This window comes from Nycticebus coucang, chromosome 2, assembly GCF_027406575.1.
Source record: "Nycticebus coucang isolate mNycCou1 chromosome 2, mNycCou1.pri, whole genome shotgun sequence".
Taxonomy (NCBI): Eukaryota; Metazoa; Chordata; class Mammalia; order Primates; family Lorisidae; genus Nycticebus; species Nycticebus coucang.
This window is the reverse complement of record NC_069781.1, coordinates 180,975,455-180,994,889: the sequence shown is the minus strand read 5'-3', so window position 1 is coordinate 180,994,889 and position 19,435 is coordinate 180,975,455. Positions and strand designations below refer to the sequence as shown.

Sequence of the window (19,435 nt, the reverse complement as noted above, 5' to 3'; positions counted from 1 at the left end):
GAGATCACCAAAATCAGGTTTACAAGAACGTTTAAAGTCGCAGAAATATATTTCTGACAAATCATTATTTAGGGAAAAATTTAGGCTTCCAAATTGTATGTATTTCCATTTCAAATTTTAAAGGTTATCAATATATATACGATCAATATACGTACTTTAAATACATAGAGAAAATAAACAGGAAAATCCACCAAAATGTTCCCAATGGTTATCTTTGACAAGTAGAATTTAGGTCAAGTCAGTTTTAAAAAATTGTTCCTTTGGGCTAGGCGTAGTGGCTCACATCTATAATCCCACAACCCTGGGAGACTGAGGTGGATAGATTGCTTGAGCTCAGGAGTTTATGACCAGCCTGAACAAAAGCGAGACACTGTCTTTACTAAAAATGGAAATTCTAGCTGGGTATTGTGGTGGGCACCTGTAATCTCAGCTACTCAGGAAGCTGAGGCAAGAGGATTGCTTGAGCCCAAAAGTTTGAGGTTGCTGTGAGCTGTGATGCCATCGCACTCTACCCAGGGTGACAGAGTGAGACTGTCTCAAAAAAAAAAAAAGGGGAAAAAAGTTTTAAATAGATACAAAATAAAAAATTGTTCTTCTTTTATTTTTAAATTATTTGGAATAAACAGGTATTCTTTTCGTAATAAGAAAAAAGTGCTAGGTGGCGCCTGTGGCTCAGCGGGTAGGGCACTGGCCCCATATACCGAGGGTAGTGGGTTTCAACCCGGCCCTGGCTCAACTGCAACAACAACAACAACAACAAAATAGCCGGGCGTTGTGGCAGGTGCCTGTAGTCCCAGCTACTCGGGAGGCTGAGGCAAGAGAATGGCATAAGCCCAGGAGTTGGAGGTTGCTGTGAGCTATGACGCCACAACACTCTACCGAGGGTGATAAAGTGAGACTCTGTCTCTAAAAAAAAAGAAAGAAAAAAGTGCTATTATACATTTTTATGAAGATGTCTAATCAGATATTCTTGCGTCCAAGACAAATGACAAGAGTCACTTTCCCAAAGGAAAGGAGTGGATGCTGAAATGGTTTTCCTGCATCCTGGCCTGTCCAGTGTCATTCTAACTGAAGGCTCAGTCAGGCTACTGTAACCCTGCCCTCCCACCCAGGCCTCCTGCCCTGCCAAATGAACATACCCAAAGCATTGTAAAAATCTGGGCCAGAGAGGGCAAATGTATGCCAGGCCCTTCCCCCAGTCTCCCTCTTTTGTCTGTGGCAGACATTACTAATCTATTGGGCTCCAGGCAGCCAATCCATACAAAGTGGCACTTTCAGGGAAATCTCTAGCCCCCAAGATCAGTATTTCTGTGACATTCATCTGGCAACCTCAGGCCTGTGTTTCAGGCTCAGCAATGTGAGGCCAGTTTCAAGTCCAGATATGCTTAGAAACTGGTTAAAGATAACAACCTCCTCAGAAACCTCTTGAAAAAGACTTTGCAATGCTAAGAACAATGTTACTAGATATGATTAACATTAAAACATTAACTAAATCCAAGATAGTGGTATTAGGTCACATATGAGGCCAGCCAGCTTACCTTTTACTGTTGATACCGTGAATGAGCCGGAAGGCTTATATTTGCTGTGAAAGAAAACATTTGGTAAGTGCAAACAGAATTGCCTCTAAAAATGCACACTTAACTCTAGTACTTATTTACAGCCTCAGCTTTACACTTTCCTGCCTGCCTCCCATCAGCCCGAAAGGTCTCAGAATATTCTCGACTGCATCAAGCCTTCTTAACCTTTTTTGTATCTAAGACTCCTCTGGTAGCCTGGTGAAGCCTATAGACCCCTTCTAAGGAGTTTCAAAAACACCTAAGATCAATTTGAAATTGACAGAGGAAATCAGTTGTTATTAATGTTCTCAAGGCATGAGAGCACATCTATGTCACAGTTCAAGCTGTGCTTCCTTATTCACACATTAACCAGCTGAATCCAGAGGCGGGAGGGTGGCTCCAGGGGCTACGTTTCAAGATATCTGCAGCACTTGGACTCTTCCAGCAAGAAAGCCCCCTGCCCTGCTAATGCCAGTCTGGTTTGTGGCCAAAATTCGTCATGGGAGGAAATACGACATTTTGACTAGAGAATAAAACTGTAAATTGCTTGGCAACCATGTCCGCAGACTCCTGAATTCTAAAACATGGGGAACCCCTGCTCTGGATGCAAAGGTGGCCCCTGGAGGGATCCGAGATGCCTCCAGGACAAGCGTCGCAGGTACCAGGGGATCAGAACCTGAGGCCGAGCTCCGGGGCAGGGCTGCCTGCATGGAGCCTCCTCAGGCCGGTGTTGAAGGGACCCCACCAGCATTTGCACGAGTGTTTCCTTTGCTCCTTTTAAACTTCCTTGCTCTTCACTCTGTTCACCTAACCACTCGGCCCAAGTCCCTCACTTAGGCGGAAGAGGAATGTTGCAACGTCACCTGACAACCAAGACTTCTCAAAGGGAAGTGACTCTTCTTATTTTTTAAAATTCCCAAGTGGCCTCAGTTTGGACAGGACGTGTCACCTTGTAACAATCGCGAGAGCGACTGTTCAATCCTTTGTCACAGACGCTGGGATGGGCGTTTGACACTGGCAAGTCCCTGAATCGCCCTTGTAAGTGTACGTCCCATGGGCAGTGTTCAAAGCACCAGAGGTGTACCATGACTGGGGCTGGAGTGAGGGCGAGCAGGGTCCTCCATGTCCCCTGCTGTGCCAGGCACAGGGTCCTGGCTGGGAAGGGGGCTCCTGAGTGTTCTGAGGGCTCAGATGACAGCTCTTTTCTAACTGGCTCGTCGCCCTGTGCAGAGCAGCTCCTGCTAGGACGCCCATTGTGAATGAAGACCCTGCCACCCCAGGAGGAGGGGCAACTGGAGCCACACCATGGGGAAGAAGTGAAACTGGGTCTATTTGACCCAGGAGCCCCACGCCAGGTTCCACCGGCTCTGGGGTCACCTTATGGCTCTGGCTCCATATACAGAACAGGTGGGAACATCCCTGAAGTGCCCTCCCCCACTGCGCTACAGAAAGTCAGATGAGGAGGAAGACTCGTCCCTCCATCCATCCACTCCCTGTGACGAACATTATCTTGGGGGAAAAGCAGGTACATTAAAAAACTAAAAGACGTCATTCTTCAGGGAGCAGAAAAAGTTCTAGACAAGAATTAGCCTACGCAACCAGACACCACCAGCCTGAAGCCCTCCTGGTGACTTGGAAGATAGAAAAAGTTGGATACAAAATTCAGCCAAGTTACACTCAAACCCAGAAAAACTCCACCGGAATGACTAGGCTAAATTGTCGGTGGGGTGAATTCTGAGTTGCAGGATTCAAGTTGCCTTTATTTTTTCCTGCTCCCCCATACTGTTCAATGCTTCTCCAAGTTTCAACGCCACTTTCATCACCAGGGGAAAATATTTCAAGGAACCCTGATCACAGAATAGTTACCTGGAAGACTCAATGCCGTTTCTGTTAGATTTCACAAAGAAGGGGGCCTTCCCGTTTCTGGTGATGTCCACCAGGCCCCCTTGGTCATCGAGGATCCCGTAGTGGATGGCAGCCCGGCATATGCTGGAGGCCTGCGGGAGGGGAGGGCGACCACATAGCCATTCTGCGTTCATCTTTGTCAGAAATACCCACGTGGCTGTGCTCAATCTGCTATGAGCCATAAAGATAGGCCAGGATTCCCCAACTTCTGAGGCTAACCTCTCTCTATAACCACGTCTTTGTTCCTAGGGTTGCTTATCTAAAAAAATTCTTGCAAGTTGCTTTACAAAGTAAGAACAGCGACAAATAGCCCTTTCTCCCCATTCAGTTGAGCATATTAACACCCCCAAACTAAGAGGGAGACTGGCGTCCGTGAGGATCAGTCCAGTTCCTAAAAGTGACTTCACAAGTCTGTGAGCCCATGAACGTACAGCCGGATCAGTTCTGGAAACACCAGGTCTGACTCGGGAGAGGAAAGAAAATCTTTTCCTGGAAAACCACCAACTTCCTTTAAAAGCAACACGGCAGGATTCTACACAAGCCATTTAAAGAAGTAACCAGCCACACTTACACTTTCGTAAAACAGAGTCCCAAAAATCTTTGCCTTGTTGTTCAGACAGCCTGCTGGGCACTGATACCTGATGGGGAGAAATAAAGTGATATCCAGAGATAAAGATGTTGATAAGATCACACAGAGATTCTGATCGTTTTTCTCTCTGACAGCTCTATTATTGAACATAGAAAAGCTTCGTGAACGTAGATTCCGTTGCTTTCAGACAAGTCACAATTTACCCTGGCTCAGACTCAAGTTCATATTCACACAGCACAATGTAATTGTCTCTTGATGTCCTCAGGGAATTGGTTCCAGGACTCCAGCAGACCAAAATTTGTGGCTGCTCAAGTTCCTTGTATAAAATATAATACAGTATTTACATATAACTGATGCACACTCTCCCTTGTACTTTAAATCATCTTGCATTACCTACAATGCCTAATACAATGTAAATGGTATATAAATAGTTGTTAAAGTTTACTGCTTTTAAATTTGTGTTTTTTAAATTGCTGTAATGCAATTGTATTTTTTTTAATATCTCTGAACAGTGGTGGTTGAAGCCACAGGTGCAGAGAGCCTCATGTAGTCTAAAATGCTATTTTTATGTGCCTAAAAGTAGTGTTAAAGGCATATGAATGGGTATCAATTCACAGAAGACAGTTTGCTCCAAATGCACCCAAAAGACTCTCAAACCCGGCTTGGCACCTGTAACTCAGCGGCTAGGCCACATACACTGGGGCTGGTGGGTTCAAACCTGGTCTGGGCCTGCTAAGCAACAATGACAACTACAACAAAAAAATAGCTGGGTGTTGTGGGAGGCACCTGTAGTCCCAGCTACTGGGAGGCTGAAGCAAAAGAATCACTGAAGCCCAAGAGTTTGAGGTTGCTGTGAGCTGTGACACCATGGTACTCTACCAAGGGCTACATAATGAGACTCTGTCTCAAAAAAAAAAAAAGAAAAAAAAAGACACTCAAACCCCATCTAAAGAAGTTCAAATTAAAAGGAGATGCAATTTTCTAGGCATCACATTGTCAGAGTTTTTAAAAGGGTAAAACTCATTGCCGGGTACTCCAACTCAGGAAAGCATATATCACTTTGACCCCTAAAAAAATTTTAAAAATGCAAACCATTAGCTCCCCAATTTCCCTTGTAAGTTTATGTCCCAAGCAAGAAAGTCAGATCTAGGCGCACATTCCAATTTTGTGTAATTGCAGGAAACGGAGAATTAGACAACAGGTGTCAGAGCAATGGCCCAACACGCCCCATGCAGGGGGTTACACAGCCACTGAGCGTGACGTGTGTGACAAGGGCTTACTGACTTTGGAAAATATTGAGTGAAAATGCACAACAGCATGAGCCTCGTCCACACGCAGAAAACAGCCTGGCAGGAAACACACCAAGTTACTGCTGGTATTGGTGATATTCTGGGACACATTTTTTCCCCTCATACTTTGTTATGTTGTTTTCCTGAATAATTTACAATGAACAAGATACTCATTAAAGTCAGAAAATAAGTCTAGTGAATATCACTTTTGTAAAAGCACCAGGTACAGAAAACTGGCGTGCTGGGGCGTGGGGCAGCTTCTACCAGCACAAGTGAGGGGAGAGGAGCTCACGCACGCAGCTCAGGGCTGAGCTACACGTCTGGACCGAAGCCTCTGACGGTCTTTGTGAGGACAGATCCTCACCTTCTCCCTGTTTGCGGAGTGCCCCATCCACTCCTAACTCTGGAGCCGTTTCAATGCTGTCTGACAGGGAATGTTCTCTAATCCTTATTATTATTTTTTTTTTCCCATTGAGTACTCAGGTGTGAGATTCTCATGATGAGCTTAGAGGACAGAAATGCAGGTCATCACTGCAGGACCCAGGAGTTGGTGGAGTGGACACTGCTTCTAGGAGCCACCTGCTCTTCCCAATTTGTCTAGCACAGAGATGCACCAACGTCACCTAACCCTGAGCACAAGGACAGACAATGTGAGTTAAGGTTACTCCATCACTCCGTTTGACCCATCTCACCAATGAATTCATTGGTTTTACTTTGCCATATTTGCCGGCCACCTGCCAGCAACCATGGGACCATATCGGAGCCTGTTGGACAGCCTCCTCCTGGGCTGCTCAAGGTCCACCTCGCAGCCCTCTGTGCACAACCCTCCTGGCAAACCAAATTCCAAACCCCTGTGGCATACAGCAGGCTCTTCTACCTTCTCTTTTCAACATGTGCTTTAACTAACTCGATTCAGCTTTAGCTAAACTGATGCCAGATTTTGTAGGAAGATGAATCAGGTCCCCTCTCCTGGTGATGTGATTCCCCCACTGTGAACCTAAGGATCACGGCGAGGAGGCTGCACCTGTTGGCTGTTTACAGTCAGAAAGAGCACCCCGGCAGCAGCATGGCCAAAACCAAGCTCAGTCTTTTTGGCAGACACTCTTCAACCTCCAAACAGATAATATTAAAAGACTCCGTCAGCTTGACAGATTCACTAAGCTACCTTCCAGGGCATGTGCTGGGCCATCAGGGAGCAGCCTCCCAAAGCACTAGGTTTACAGGTGTGAGCCACCACACCCGGCCCCTTCTTTTTATTGAGCCCAAATCCTCTTCCCCTTGCTCCCAGCTCTGCCCAGCTCCATTCTTCCAGGCCTCTGATCTAGAGTTTCTCAAAGTAAGACTAGGAAATTCTCAAGCTCATGCAACCTCCTGGGACCCAGGTGAGGCCCTGAATCTTGGTATTCAACAGATTCCCCCAGGAGATTCTGCTAGGTTCTAGGGTTTGAGATCACATACCTGGAGTGGGCTGGTGCACTGGCAGCATGTCAGAACCTCAGGAAGGGGCTTTAAAGTGCTTAGTAAAACACCCAACCACGTGTGATGCTCTCTCTCACCTCAGGCTGGCTAACTCTCTGCTCAGGGGCCTCTGCAATGAGCATGCTTTTTAAATTTTGAGACAGTCTCACTCTGTTGCCCAAACTAGAGTACTGTGGTGTCATAGCTCACAGCAACCTCAAACTCCTGGGTTTAAGCGATCCTCCCACCTCAGCCTCCTGAGTAGCTGGGACTATAGGTACCACCACAACACCTGGCTGGTTTTTCTATTTTTTAGTAGAGATGGGGTCTCGCTCTTACTCAGGCTGGTCTTGAACTCCTGTGCAAGTGATTCTCTTGCCTCAGCATCCCAGAGTGCTAGGCTTACAGGTGTGGGCCACAGCACCCAGCCTGGAATGAGTACTTACAAAAAAGATCCCCCAGATTGATTCTAATGCATAATCAGTAGCATTTACACCAGGGAAATCAGCAAATGCTGTAATCTATTGTATGTTTTGGACAGCGGTTTACTGTCAGGGTGGAGAACCACTGGGTTAAGATGGTGAGGTTTTCTTTTTCTTTTCTTTTTTTTTTTTTTAGAGACAGAGTCTCACTTTGTCACCCCTAGTAGAGTGCTGTGGCGTCACAGCTCACAGCAACCTCCAGCTCTTGGGCTTAGCAGATTCTCTTGCCTCAGTCTCCCAAGTAGCTGGGACTATAGGTGCCCACCACAACGCCTGGCTATTTTTTGTTGCAGTTTGGCCGGGGCTGGGTTTGAACCCACCACCCTCAGTATATGGGGCCGGCGCCCTACCCACTGAGCTACAGAAGCCGCTCATGGTGAGGTTTTCTGCTGGAGCTTACTAAGAAAACACTTGGTAGTGGTCTGAGGGGTGTGGCCCCTGTCCCCACGAGGGGACAACATACTTAATGGGAATACACATCTGGGGGGAGAGGTCCCAGAGCTCATCAACTCTCTACGTTAGTGGTTCTCAACCACCAGGAGAAGGGACAGTTATCAATATCAAGAGATATTTTCAGTTGTCATGACTGGGAGAATGCTGCTGGCTTCTTACAGGTCAAAGCCAGGGACACTGCCGCACATCCCACAACACATAGTACCATTGCCCCCCACCAGAAAGATCTTTCTGCCCCAGAACATCAGCAGTGCTGAGCATGGGAAACCCTGGTCTGGGTTGGCGGAAGTGGATAGCTTGGTGTGCCAAGATCGTCAGAAGGGGCAGCAGTCAGCGGGAACTCTATTTTATGACATGGAGCAAACTGAGTGAGGGCTTTGCTGTCCCTCAACCTTGCACTTTTGTGCAAAAAGCACTAATGCCATTTTCCTGTGAGTTTCTACCCAGCTTTGTTTGGTGGCAATCAGCCTACAGGCCATGGTGGGACCTGGCACCTGCAGGCTGTGCAGGGCGGCAGGACAGGGCCCCGCCCGGGCCTCACCGGTTGCAGGTGGAGCCTTTGCACTTGTCCTTCATCTTGGTGTCACATCTGATGACTTGGGCTGGGAGAGAAGCACAGAAACACGTCACAGCAAGGAAGGTTTGTGCAGGGCTAGAAGACCCCTCCCCACTCTGAGGGACAGTCCAGAGGTTCTGGGATCCGTGCATTAACAAGAGCAAGGGCAATGCCTCATTACTGCTGGCTCTAGGAAGGAGCCTCGAACCCCAGACCCACCTCTCTGTAGTAGCGGTGTGACCTTGGACAAGTTACATCCCCCCTCAAATCCCAGACCCGCCTACACCAGGTTGAATTTCCACACATGAACACTGAGCACGGTTCAGTTCCCTCCTCCGAGGCTTTTTGTGAGCATTAAATGAAAAGGTGAACTTGAGCTTCACCACCACGTGCCCCTGGCCCCATAAGGTTCTGGAGGGCAGGAGTTAAGGGAGTTAAGTGGACACCGTTCCCGAGCCCACGGGGCAGGGGGCCCAGCTGTGCTCACCCACGCTGTCTCCCCATTGGCTAAACTTTCCTGTTTTGTTTATTTTATAAGGAGATATCAGAGTCTTGCAGGTGTGTTAAAGTTTTGAGAAGAAGTGATATTACATGTTATTAAAAGAAATGACGGGGCGGCGCCTGTGGCTCAGTCAGTAAGGCGCCAGTCCCATATGCCGAGGGTGGCGGGTTCAAACCCGGCCCCGGCCAAACTATAAAAAAAAAAAAAAAAAAGAAAAGAAATGACGGCACCATTTAGACTTCTGGACCGACGAAGGCACCAGCATATCTCCTGGTCAAAGGAAGCTATGGAATGAATGAACTATCGGGGAGAAAGACACATGAAGGCCCGGGAGGAGCCGGCCTCCACGCTGGGCTCTTCGTCCTGCCCTAGAGAGGCCAGTGCTCCTCAGAGGAAGCCAATTTCAACCCAGGTCCCCTTTGAAAGGATGAGGGAAGGTCTAACCTTAAAATACCCACCTGGGCAGGAAAAATGCCACCCAAACACAACTCCTATAATGCTTGCTTTTGAAATGACATAAAAATATCATTTTTAAAAAACGTCTCAAGGCTGTGCTTTTGCAAGCTTTGCCCCACCCTGTTCCTCACTGTTTGTCAACCTGGAGGCCTCTCAACCCCAGAGGTGGCTCAGAGGGCAAGCCCAGGCAGAGGACAGGGCAGGATGGGGCAGAGGACGGCCGACTCACTCATGTAGCTGACCGCCGAGGTTTTCTTGGGCTTGGTGGGCCTGACCACCCTCGGTTGGACCCAGACTTGTTTTTCTTCAGGAATGGGAGCCGTTTCCACCTCGTTCATCTCATCCGTTTCAGGTTTATGGTGATAGGTCTCTTCTTAACAGCAGCGGGGGTAAAAAAAAAAAATCACACGAGATTCAACAAAAATGCACTTGAGGGGGAAAAAGCAATTTGAAAACTGAACTTGTTTGAGGTTTGGTTTTACAAAGAATCATTTCAGCTGCAAAGAGAAAGTTATATTTCAGAACAGACCCAGCCAGGTAGAATCCTACTGGCTAAGATGAGCTGGATGGGTTCTCTGCTTAGTGTTGTTTGCTTTGGCCCCAAGAGCAGCTGGCCTGACCAGAGGTTAGAAGGCCCTGGCGCCCACACCTGGGTTATCATAATGGTTTCTTGTCCCGCATCCTCCATGCAACTAACTGTCCAAGGAAGGAGCTTTGAGAAGCTGCCCTGACCACTGACCCAAACCTGGAACTGTCTCCCCTGTGGGCCCCCTGACCCCAAGTTTTCACTGGGGACAGGGCCTTCCTCATCGCACGCCCAGTCAAGTGCACAAAGACCAGTGGCCATGCTCTTAGGAGCCACCACCCCTCCCCAACAGCACATTCTGCTCCTTTCTCTCCTGCTGCAAGTCAGGACCATCTGACCAGCTCAATTCCTTTCCCTACCCTGGAGTTTTGCTAATAATGTTGGAATCATCATGCTGAAATACCCAAAGACCCAACTCCTGGTTAAAAACAAAAATGTAGTTCACTAGGCCCCAAATTTCCTGCAGGGACAGTGTCTATCATTTTCTCAAGGATGACTGTGCATTCATGCCTGGAAACATTTTAATTAACTGAACAAATTGTACTTACTAAGCATCAGTTCACTTATCTTCCAGTTTTCATCTCGAAAGACAGTGGCCAACTGCCCATCAGAACCTGCATCCAGACCCCCAGGACACCCAGCTGCAAAGTCCAGCCACAGCAAAGAAACTAACTGAGATTTGCGTGGCCTTGCATGGCCTCCTCCAAGGTGAACCATGGGCATCTCTGCCGGGGGTCCCCTCTCTGCCGTGCCTTACAGACGTCATCAGACCAGGTCTGGGAACCCTGCCTCCCAAGGGGGTTAAAGGAAACAGACACGGATGTGTCCAGGTAAGAATGATCTCAAGAAGGAAGAGCCCCCTTACAGGCCTCTTTGTGGTTTAGATTAAAATCCAAGCTTCACCAAGTATTTATCAAGCCCTAAACCTTATTTTCACTTCTTAAAAGCAATGAGCTCCCTTGGCTAAAGGGCAGACTAAGAGTTTTGATGGGCAGGAGAGTGATTCTCCGATGCTTCCAGAGCTGTGCACCTGCAGCTTTTCACTGACTAATTTGCTACCCACAGCCACCACTCCAGGAGAAGCCTGTCCCAGGAGGAGAGTGGCTGGGTCTCAGCCAGAAGGTGACAAGCAACCCTGAATCCCAATTCCATTCTGAGGCTCACGGATCACCCCAGACTGCTCCTAGCAGCATGGGCTGCCGCGCCCCACTATCTATCTCGTCCACCAGCTGCAAACTCCTAGGAACGGGGGCCAGCCTACTTCACACCTGGCACCTGGCACAGCGTAGTTGCTCAACAAAATTTGCTGAATAATCAGCACCCCCTGAAACTTCTATCACCTAGAGAAAAGAATGTGTCCGCACTGAAGACTAAAGATGTGCAATGGGGAAACTGTAAACACCACTGGTAGCAAAAGCTATAGGTGGAAACTTTGGGAAGATGCTGGGTTTGCAGAGGCTGCCGGACACCCGTCCACTCTCCCTGTCAATGAGGCCATTCAGGTTTGCCCTTTCCTGAGAGCTGGAGCTGGCTCCAGAGTCAGCCAGGCTTTCTTCCATTAGCCTTTAGAATGTTTAAACCTCATAATCGCAGCTTTATTTAGCCGAACGTCCTCTGGTAAAGCAGTCTGAAGCATTTGAGGGCTCACTATTTAAGAAAACGGGCAGACAGTCCTTGCCCTCAGACACACACATGGGAAGTAGTGCGCTCACCCAGAGTCCGGCTGGATGTGAGCACATCCTAATTATACCACCCTATGTGACCCTGGGGAAATTCCGTGCAGAGTTCACTACGAGGTTATGGTACACACTGGCCAGCTCTGGGCCAGGGGTCTCGGGCCCAGAGCTTCATCTATATCACTTTGCAGGTTCTCCCCTGGTTCTAAAATTGGTGACAAAGCTCAAAGCTCGTGTTTGCTGAACACGGGCCGAGCGCTGGCTGGGCCCTCCCTGGCATTTTCTCATGTGTACCTCTGGCCCCATTTCATAGATGAGGAAACTGAGGCTCACAGAGGCTAAGTGACCTGCCCAAGCTTACAGAGCTGGGAGTCAAACTGCCTTTTACTAAAGCCCACACCATTTATCACCACACAGGGAGGGTCTGGGAGGGAAGAAAACCTCTTTTTTAATAACCTTATTCCTGCTCTGTCTCCATTAGAGGTCAAGACCTCACCAGGCTCCCTCAATGCACACTTAAGGAGCTTATGCAGATAAGCTGCTTTAGAGCAGACTTTCTGCGTGGTTAGCTAAGAAAATTGGGATGCTTGCCCAGTGGAGTTGGGTACTTTCCACCAAAAATAAAGAAATAAGTACCCAGGGCCTTGCTGGGTAGGTCTAAGGTCTCTTTATGTGTCTTCTCTGAAAATGACTCTCTGATGCAGAACACCCGGCCACCTGCCTCTGGTGGCACTGGAGTTAGCTGGTAGTCAAGGTTCACGAGGAGTCTGGGGACTGTGGGCATGGAGCAGGTGCACTGTCTGTGAGGTCCAGAAGGGAAGGGGTGACACCAGCCACCACACGTGGGGCACATCCCCAGTAACCAGGCACAAGCTGGTTTATCAGGGCTGATTTTTTAGACAGAACTGTCCCCTCCCTTGATGTCCAGATCATTCTGCCCTCATCCCCTCCCAGATGTCCGCTCCATATGTGGGCAGGCTTGACTGTGAACAGCGGGCCGGGTCAACAAAGAGGGTCTGGGACCTGCAACTCCAGCCCACTCGGTCTTCACCCCAGAGCCCTCCCACCCACCCAACCCTGAGAGGTCTTTTAGTGGCAAGGAGGCTGCAGGTAGAGCCAAAAAAACCCCAATCTCTGCCACAAAAACCAGGTCTGCCCCTTGGCCCAGACAGGCCCCTCCAGGGACATAACTTCTAGGATCCTAAGGAAATATTCCAAAATGTGATAAATGCTTTAGGCATAAAAAAACACGTACTATTTATAGCAGCAGAAACAGTGGAAACATCCTAGATGGCCCAAAACAACCCCGGCACAGTAAGGTGGGGGTCTCTGTGCCTGTCGCCGGGGGCCCCATGCCAGTAGTCTGCTTTCACTCTCTCGCTCTTTGTCTGTTTTGGATCAAGCTGTGAACACTGCTGAGGAGGAGGGACGTGTCTCCCCTGGACACTGTCCAGTGCCTAGTGGGGCTTTTGGCCCAGGGCTTCTGGCCCCCTATGGGGGCTGTCGGGGCCTCACGAGGTCTGGGCGGGCGGGGCGGTGACTTTAATGTCTCTGCTGCCTTTGGCCCCTCTAAGGGACATGCTCTATGACTCAGACTGAGGGGACAGTCCGTGCACAGGGTTTGGGGATGTCTCCTACCTCGGTAACACAAGTTGTTCTTGCAGCCGCCTCCGTAGCTGGGTGGGCACTGGGAGCAGGGCCGGCCAGTTTTGTAGGGGGCTTCTCCGATCCAGTTCCCCCTGAGAACAGAACAAACATAGCAACAGGAGAGCCATCCTACAGGTCCTGGGACATGTCCTCTTCCCAGGCCCACTGGGCCCCTGCACAGTCATTGATGGTCAGGGAAGTGTGCGCCATGCAAAGGGGAAAGTCCTGGGCCCCTCTGTGCACAGAGTCCAGGGAATTCTAGAATCCCCCAGATGCTCTTCCACCTGGCGCCTTTACCCTGTCTCTCTGTCAGCCTCAGACACCCCCATGGCCTCACCTCTACCGCTGTTACCTCCTGGCACACTCTAAACACCACCTCTTTGCAGAAAAGCCCCATGCCTCTTTGCAGAAAAGCTGCCAGGTTCCCCCTTTAAGCCCTCTCTCAAATAGGCAAAGTCATCTTGCTCCAGGGACAGCTCAGGTTCACCAAGTTCCTGCCACACCCAGCCCTGGCCTCTGCACTTCTCTGTGCTCCTCATCCCCACCCCCAGCGCCCTGGGTGGGAAGAGCTACAATCGAACCCTGTAGAGGAGGAGACTGAGACACAGAGAGGTGAAGCTACTTGTCCAAGGTCACACAGCAAGCAAGTGGTGGGGCTGGGGTTTGAACCCAAGCTGTCAGGATCAGAGCCCATGGCACGCTGTGCTCTAGAGGCTGGGTCAAAGGTCCCTTTGAGGGTCACGATGCCCTCCGCCTCCCTCTGGCACTCCCAGGGCCAGGTAGCAGGTTTGAGGAGGATTCCCAAGACCCTCCTGAGCTCCCAGGCCTTTGGCAGTACAAGCTGGAGCCGTGAGTAACTGGGGACCAGTCTGTGGGATTCATTCTAGAAACTTCTTTCCTGGCTACCCAAACATCACTTGTTCAGTCAGTAAAGAGGTCCAGGGCCTTTCCTGTGTCTGGGAGTCTCAGTAGTTTTGCTCCAACTATCCTGACCCCCATACAGATAGCTCCCCTCCCCCCCCACTGCCTAGTTCTGCCTTATGTCTGAGGCTACCTTTCATTCTGACACTCCTGGGTCAGCACTAATGCTTGGAGCTGGCCATTCCTGAGGCAGGCTGGGCACCAAGCCCTGTGATGGACTATCTCCTGGGGGCACCAGCACTGTGCTCCCCTCACATGCCAGGCCTCAAGGGATGAGCTCCGGAATCAGATATGAGCCTCGCACCATACATCCCATCCCCCGTCAGCCACCACCCCTTCCCTGGTGCCTGGGGCAGTGTCCAGCACAGCCCAGTGGCCCAAGTTTCTCTCTTACAGAAAGAGCCGTGGACAGTGTGGACTCTCACACAGTGAGAAGAGATACATAACCTGTTTTACCACATGTAGTTTGTTCCTTTTTCAATGGGGAAGAGCCAGTGAACACACACCACCACGGATGACCCTCATACACGTGACTCTGAGTAGAACCCCAGGTGGGGCACAGAGGGTGTGCCCCAGGAACATAGCCCGACTCAGGTGCAGCACTGAACCAGACATAACTAATCCATGGGGAGGGCTGTTAGGATGCTGTTGCTTTGGGTCACACCAGGGAGACTTCTGGGGCTCTGGAAATATTCTCTGGCTAGATCTAGATGTCAGCCACACCGGTATATGCCCACTGCTATGGACTGGGTGCACCCCAAACTCCTATCTTGAAGCCCTAGCCCCCAGTGTGACTGTATCCAGAGACAAAGCCTTGATGAAACTAAGTTAAGGTTAAGTGAGGCCAACGGTGGGGTCCTAATTCCATAGGATTAGTGCCCTTATGTCTCGCTGCCACTTGCAGACATGGTGAGCAGGTGGCCATCTGTAAGCCAGGGTCAGGGCCCCCACCAGAGCCCAACGCTACTGGACCGTGACCAGAGGGCTGCGGTATCACAGCAGCCCCCACAGACTAACACATGTGAAAACGTGTTGTACTGTTGATTTCACTGGCACGTTCTACCCTATGCAGGTTATTCCTTTTTTAAGAAGTGGAGGTGGCTACAGAAAGGAAGAATTTCATTTCTGATAGGCTATTCCAGTGTGTATTTTTTTATAAATAGTCAAATCGCATCGTTACTCACTCCTCACACCTGCCACTCTGTCAGAAATTCCAGCCCCTTGGAGGGGGCCTGTGTCGCTCCCCAGCAATAACACAAGCCCACTCTTAGCCACGTGTGCCCCTGAGACAATGTCACCATGTGTGCTGGACGGTTTCTGGGGAGCTTCTCTTTTCCTCCAAACCTCAGCTGTCCCCACTTCCTCCCACCTTCTCTCAACCACTCCTGACCCAAACCAAATAAATGAGGTCATTCCCATCTCATTCTGCCACTGAGCCGACATGCCCTGGGGCCCACTGTGTGCAGGGCACAGGTGAGGGTGAAGGCAGCCGCAGCCAGGGTGCAAACCGCAGGCACTGAATCAGACGAGCGATTCTCCAGGAATCAGCACATATTTGTCTGATGAACAATCAAGGCAAACGAGTAAAGGGTTGATGATATCTTTGTATCATGATGATAGAACTATGCTGGAGGGGGCAATGACAGGAAGACGGATGTGGCCCCCCCTTCGAAGGGGGAAACACAAAAAACTAGGTTTGGTGTGAACGTGTGTTTTCTAGGGTGTTATCCTTTGCACATTTTCAAAGAAAAAAATAATACCATGATGACAGACTCTGCTGGTTCCCCAAAGTCCTGCTTCTGACTCTGCTTGGTGGTACCAGAGGATGACTTTCAAACGCAGTTGGGGCAATCTTGTTCCCCCTAATCTGCAATCAGTTTAGTTCTAGCCAGTGACATAAAAAGAAGTGTGCAGGGATGAGAAAAGCCTAAGGAGAGACTCTTTTACTATTCTCCTTCCCTTTGCTTGGTAAGATGGGATGCCGGTGCTCCGCAGCCCTCTTGCGACCATGAGGAAAAGATGGGAAGACAGAGGCTGAGTTCTCATTGACACTGCTGAGCTGTTAGGCAACCCAACACACCCAGCCCTAGCCTCCCTGTTAGGTGAGACAATGAAAAAACCTATGGTCGTGTTGACTTGTCCTTACTTTGGAGAGTAATTGCAGACGAGGTAGACCGCGTTCTCCCAAACGTCTCCCCAGACGTTCATTCTCCGGCAGGTGTTCACAGCACAGCCAACTTTGTTGGTGGTGGCCCAGACTATCTGAAAAGACAACATTCGTGTGTCATGGCTCAAGGGAGAAGGCACACCAGGGCAACTGAATCCGGCCTCGATCTGTAAGGTACCAGCCCTAAAGGCGCAGATGGTGAAAAGTTAAAGGAGCTGAGTTTTCCCCTAAACCATGGGCCCACCAAAGATAGGGGCCTTTCTTTTTTTTTGCAGTTTTTGGCCAGGGCTGGGTTTGAACCCACCACCTCCAGCATATGGGGCCGGCGCCCTACTCCTTTGAGCCACAAGTGCCACCCCAGGGGCCTTTCTTTAAACACACACACACCCCTCAAACAAAAATCACACATACAACGAACACCCCCCAGCAACGCAGAACTGCCATCAACGTTTCTGGTGCTCACTCTCAGTTTCTGACCTTGCCATGAACTGGTAACAAACAGCTTGTTCCACCAGCTGTACTTTGAGAGCACCAAATTAAAGAAAAACACTAAGGTTTTATGGATTTGGCAACAATCTTGGGGTGCGGGGGAGGTGAATGACTGGGTTGTGGGGCAGGGTGGGGATACCTGTGTGTAGTGTGTGCACATGGCGCCTGAGCACCTCTCCGGACACCAGGGGTTGCACTCGTGGGGATAGGGATAGGTGTAATCCTTCACCTCATCGTACCAGGACTGCACATGGAACCCGGGGGAGCGGTACCTGCAGGGAAGAAACATGGCGTGTCCCAGTCACACACACCCCCAGTGGAGACTGCAGGGGGTGCGGTGTCAGGGAACAGCCCCGAATCTACCCAGCACCTGCTAAAGGTGCTTGACAGCAGAAAGGTGACCCATACACCACGTGTGTGTGCAGGAAGCTGTAACCTGCCTGTCACGAGTCCTTTTTATGTTAATTAGGCAGGTAGAACCTCCACAGTTGACCCCCTCCCTTACACTGACCACCTCCTTAAGCTGACCTAATTGTCACCTTAAGCTGACACCATCTGTGCATGTCAGTACACGCCTAGCACCTTACGGTGACCACATCTGTGTGCTGACCAGTTTGTGACAGTACCCTGGGTGGTCAGCTTACAGGGGTCCCACTGCATTTATTTTCCTGTGCATTGGAGAACATATATACAGCCTGTGAACCCCGTATTTCACAAATATTATTGCTCAAGATAAAACATTAGACAGGAGTGCATTTAAAGCCGATGTAGAGAAAGGTATTAACTAAAAAATTGAAGATGTGGCTGGGTGTGGTGGCTCATGCCTATAATCCCAGCATTCTAGGAGGCAGAGGCAGGTGGATTGCCTGAACTCAGGAGTTGAAGACCAGCCTGGGCAAGAGCAAGACCCCAGCTCTACTAAAAATAGTGAAACCAGCCAGGTGTTGTGGCAGACAACTGTGGTCCCAGCTACTCAGGAGGCTAAAGCAAGGGGAGCACTTGAGTCCAAGAGTTTGAGGTTGCTGTGAGCTACGATGCCACACCACTCTACCCAAAGTGACAGTGTGAGACTCTGTCTTAAGAAAAAAAACATTGAAGCGGTGATGCCAGAGAGGATACCCACTACGGCAGGTGAGAGTCTGAAAGCTGGGAAATGGGGGACAGGGCAGAGGGGTCCCTGTTGTCTCCCAGAGAAGAGCCTCTAGCTCTGTGTTTCTGTATTATCCTAACTGGCCTCATTCCTTAGCTGCTGGGGGACCCAAGCACCCAGACACAAGGCAGAAAACTCACTCGAGAGACGCTTCCAAGTATGGAGAGCTGTGCAGTCAGGTGCAAATGCCCCACCACCACCACATGCGGAGAGACTCTCAGCACCACTGACAGCTCCCGGCCAGGCCACCAGCTGTATTTCTTCCTGGATGTCCTCCATAAGAGCACAGCTTGGTGGCCACGGCCTCCATGCTTCAGCCCTAGACCCCAGCTGCCAGACTGCCACCATTGTGCTTTTGTAGCGTTCTTTGAGACAGGGTCTCTCTCAGTTGCCTGGGCTGGAGTACAGTGGTGTCATCATAGCTGACTACAAACGCAAACTCCCGGGGTCAAGTGGTCCTCCTGCCTCAGCCTCCCACGTGGGTAGAACTGCAGACACTGGCTAATTTTTCTCTATTTTTGTAGAGATGGGGTCTCACTCTGTTGCCCAGGTTGGTCTTAAATCCCTGGTTTCAAGGGATCCTTCCTCCTTGGCCTCTCAAAGCACTGGGATTATAGGCATGAACCACCACATCCAGCCCCATTATGTTTTGTTTTTTCTTTTTTAACCAGGAAAGAAAATAAACTGAATGCAAATCCACAGTCACACTGTCACAAGTGCAGACATAGTGGTTTCAATAAAGAGAAGACTCACAGGGGGGAATGACCATTTGTAAGAGGGACGCGGTCAGCGAGGCGATTAGAGGTCTTGTAACAATTACTGTTTGGACCCAGAATGAATGGCCGTGGTCAGCGGCGTGCCCGAGCAGGGGCCTCCCCCTGGAGGGCTGTGGAGCAGGAGGGAACAGTCTTGGCTTCTCTCCAGACACCAGGTCACGTGGGTGGCCAGGGCTGGTGCAATTGTGGGGAAAGGAACCCTTGGCCATGTCCACAGCACACAGAGGGAGGAGGCTCTTTTGGAAAGCCAGTTAGAAGAATATGTTCCATAATATTACATGGTGTACATGGAGGATGGACAGAGGGAGGGTGAGTGGTGGGATTACACCTGCGGTGCATCTTACAAGGGTACATGTGAAACTTAGTAAATGTAGAATATAAATGTCTTAACACAATAACAAAGAAAATGCCAGGAAGGCTATGTTCACCAGTGTGATGAAAATATGTCAAACGGTCTATAAAACCAGTGAATGGTGCCCCATGATCGCATTGATGTACACAGCTATGATTTAATGTTAATAAATAAATAAATAAGAAAGCCAGTTAGCAAAATTCCTCAGGAAGGAGGAAGAAATCTCTCTGACCTTTGACCCATCAATCCTACTTCTCACAGTTCCCCGACTGAAATAAGCCAAATGAGCCAAAGCAGAAAACAAAACAGAAAAAAAACCAAGCAGCAGAAGCAGCTGGCGTGATCTTTGGTGGGCCATCAGGCAGCCTGTGCAGGACGGTGATGGCGACAGAACAGAAAACGTTCTGACGCTGTCTGAGAAGGAA

General features: G+C 49.7%; 1 protein-coding gene across 2 annotated transcripts in view; it reads right to left on the bottom strand.

Moving 5' to 3' along the window:
* The window catches only part of CRISPLD2 (cysteine rich secretory protein LCCL domain containing 2), a 64,736-nt gene that overhangs the window by 22,787 nt on the left and 22,514 nt on the right, over positions 1 to 19,435 (bottom strand). Inside the window, exons 4-11 of one of the 2 annotated variants that reach the window (XM_053553644.1) lie at positions 16,872 to 17,004; positions 16,223 to 16,338; positions 13,147 to 13,247; positions 9,476 to 9,619; positions 8,274 to 8,334; positions 4,033 to 4,099; positions 3,423 to 3,553; positions 1,539 to 1,582 (exon numbers count right to left, since the gene is read on the bottom strand). In XM_053553644.1, coding sequence (XP_053409619.1) covers positions 1,539 to 1,582; positions 3,423 to 3,553; positions 4,033 to 4,099; positions 8,274 to 8,334; positions 9,476 to 9,619; positions 13,147 to 13,247; positions 16,223 to 16,338; positions 16,872 to 17,004 — 797 coding nt within the window. The remainder of the gene's footprint in view (positions 1 to 1,538; positions 1,583 to 3,422; positions 3,554 to 4,032; positions 4,100 to 8,273; positions 8,335 to 9,475; positions 9,620 to 13,146; positions 13,248 to 16,222; positions 16,339 to 16,871; positions 17,005 to 19,435) is intronic. The other variant, XM_053553652.1, reaches the window with a different exon arrangement.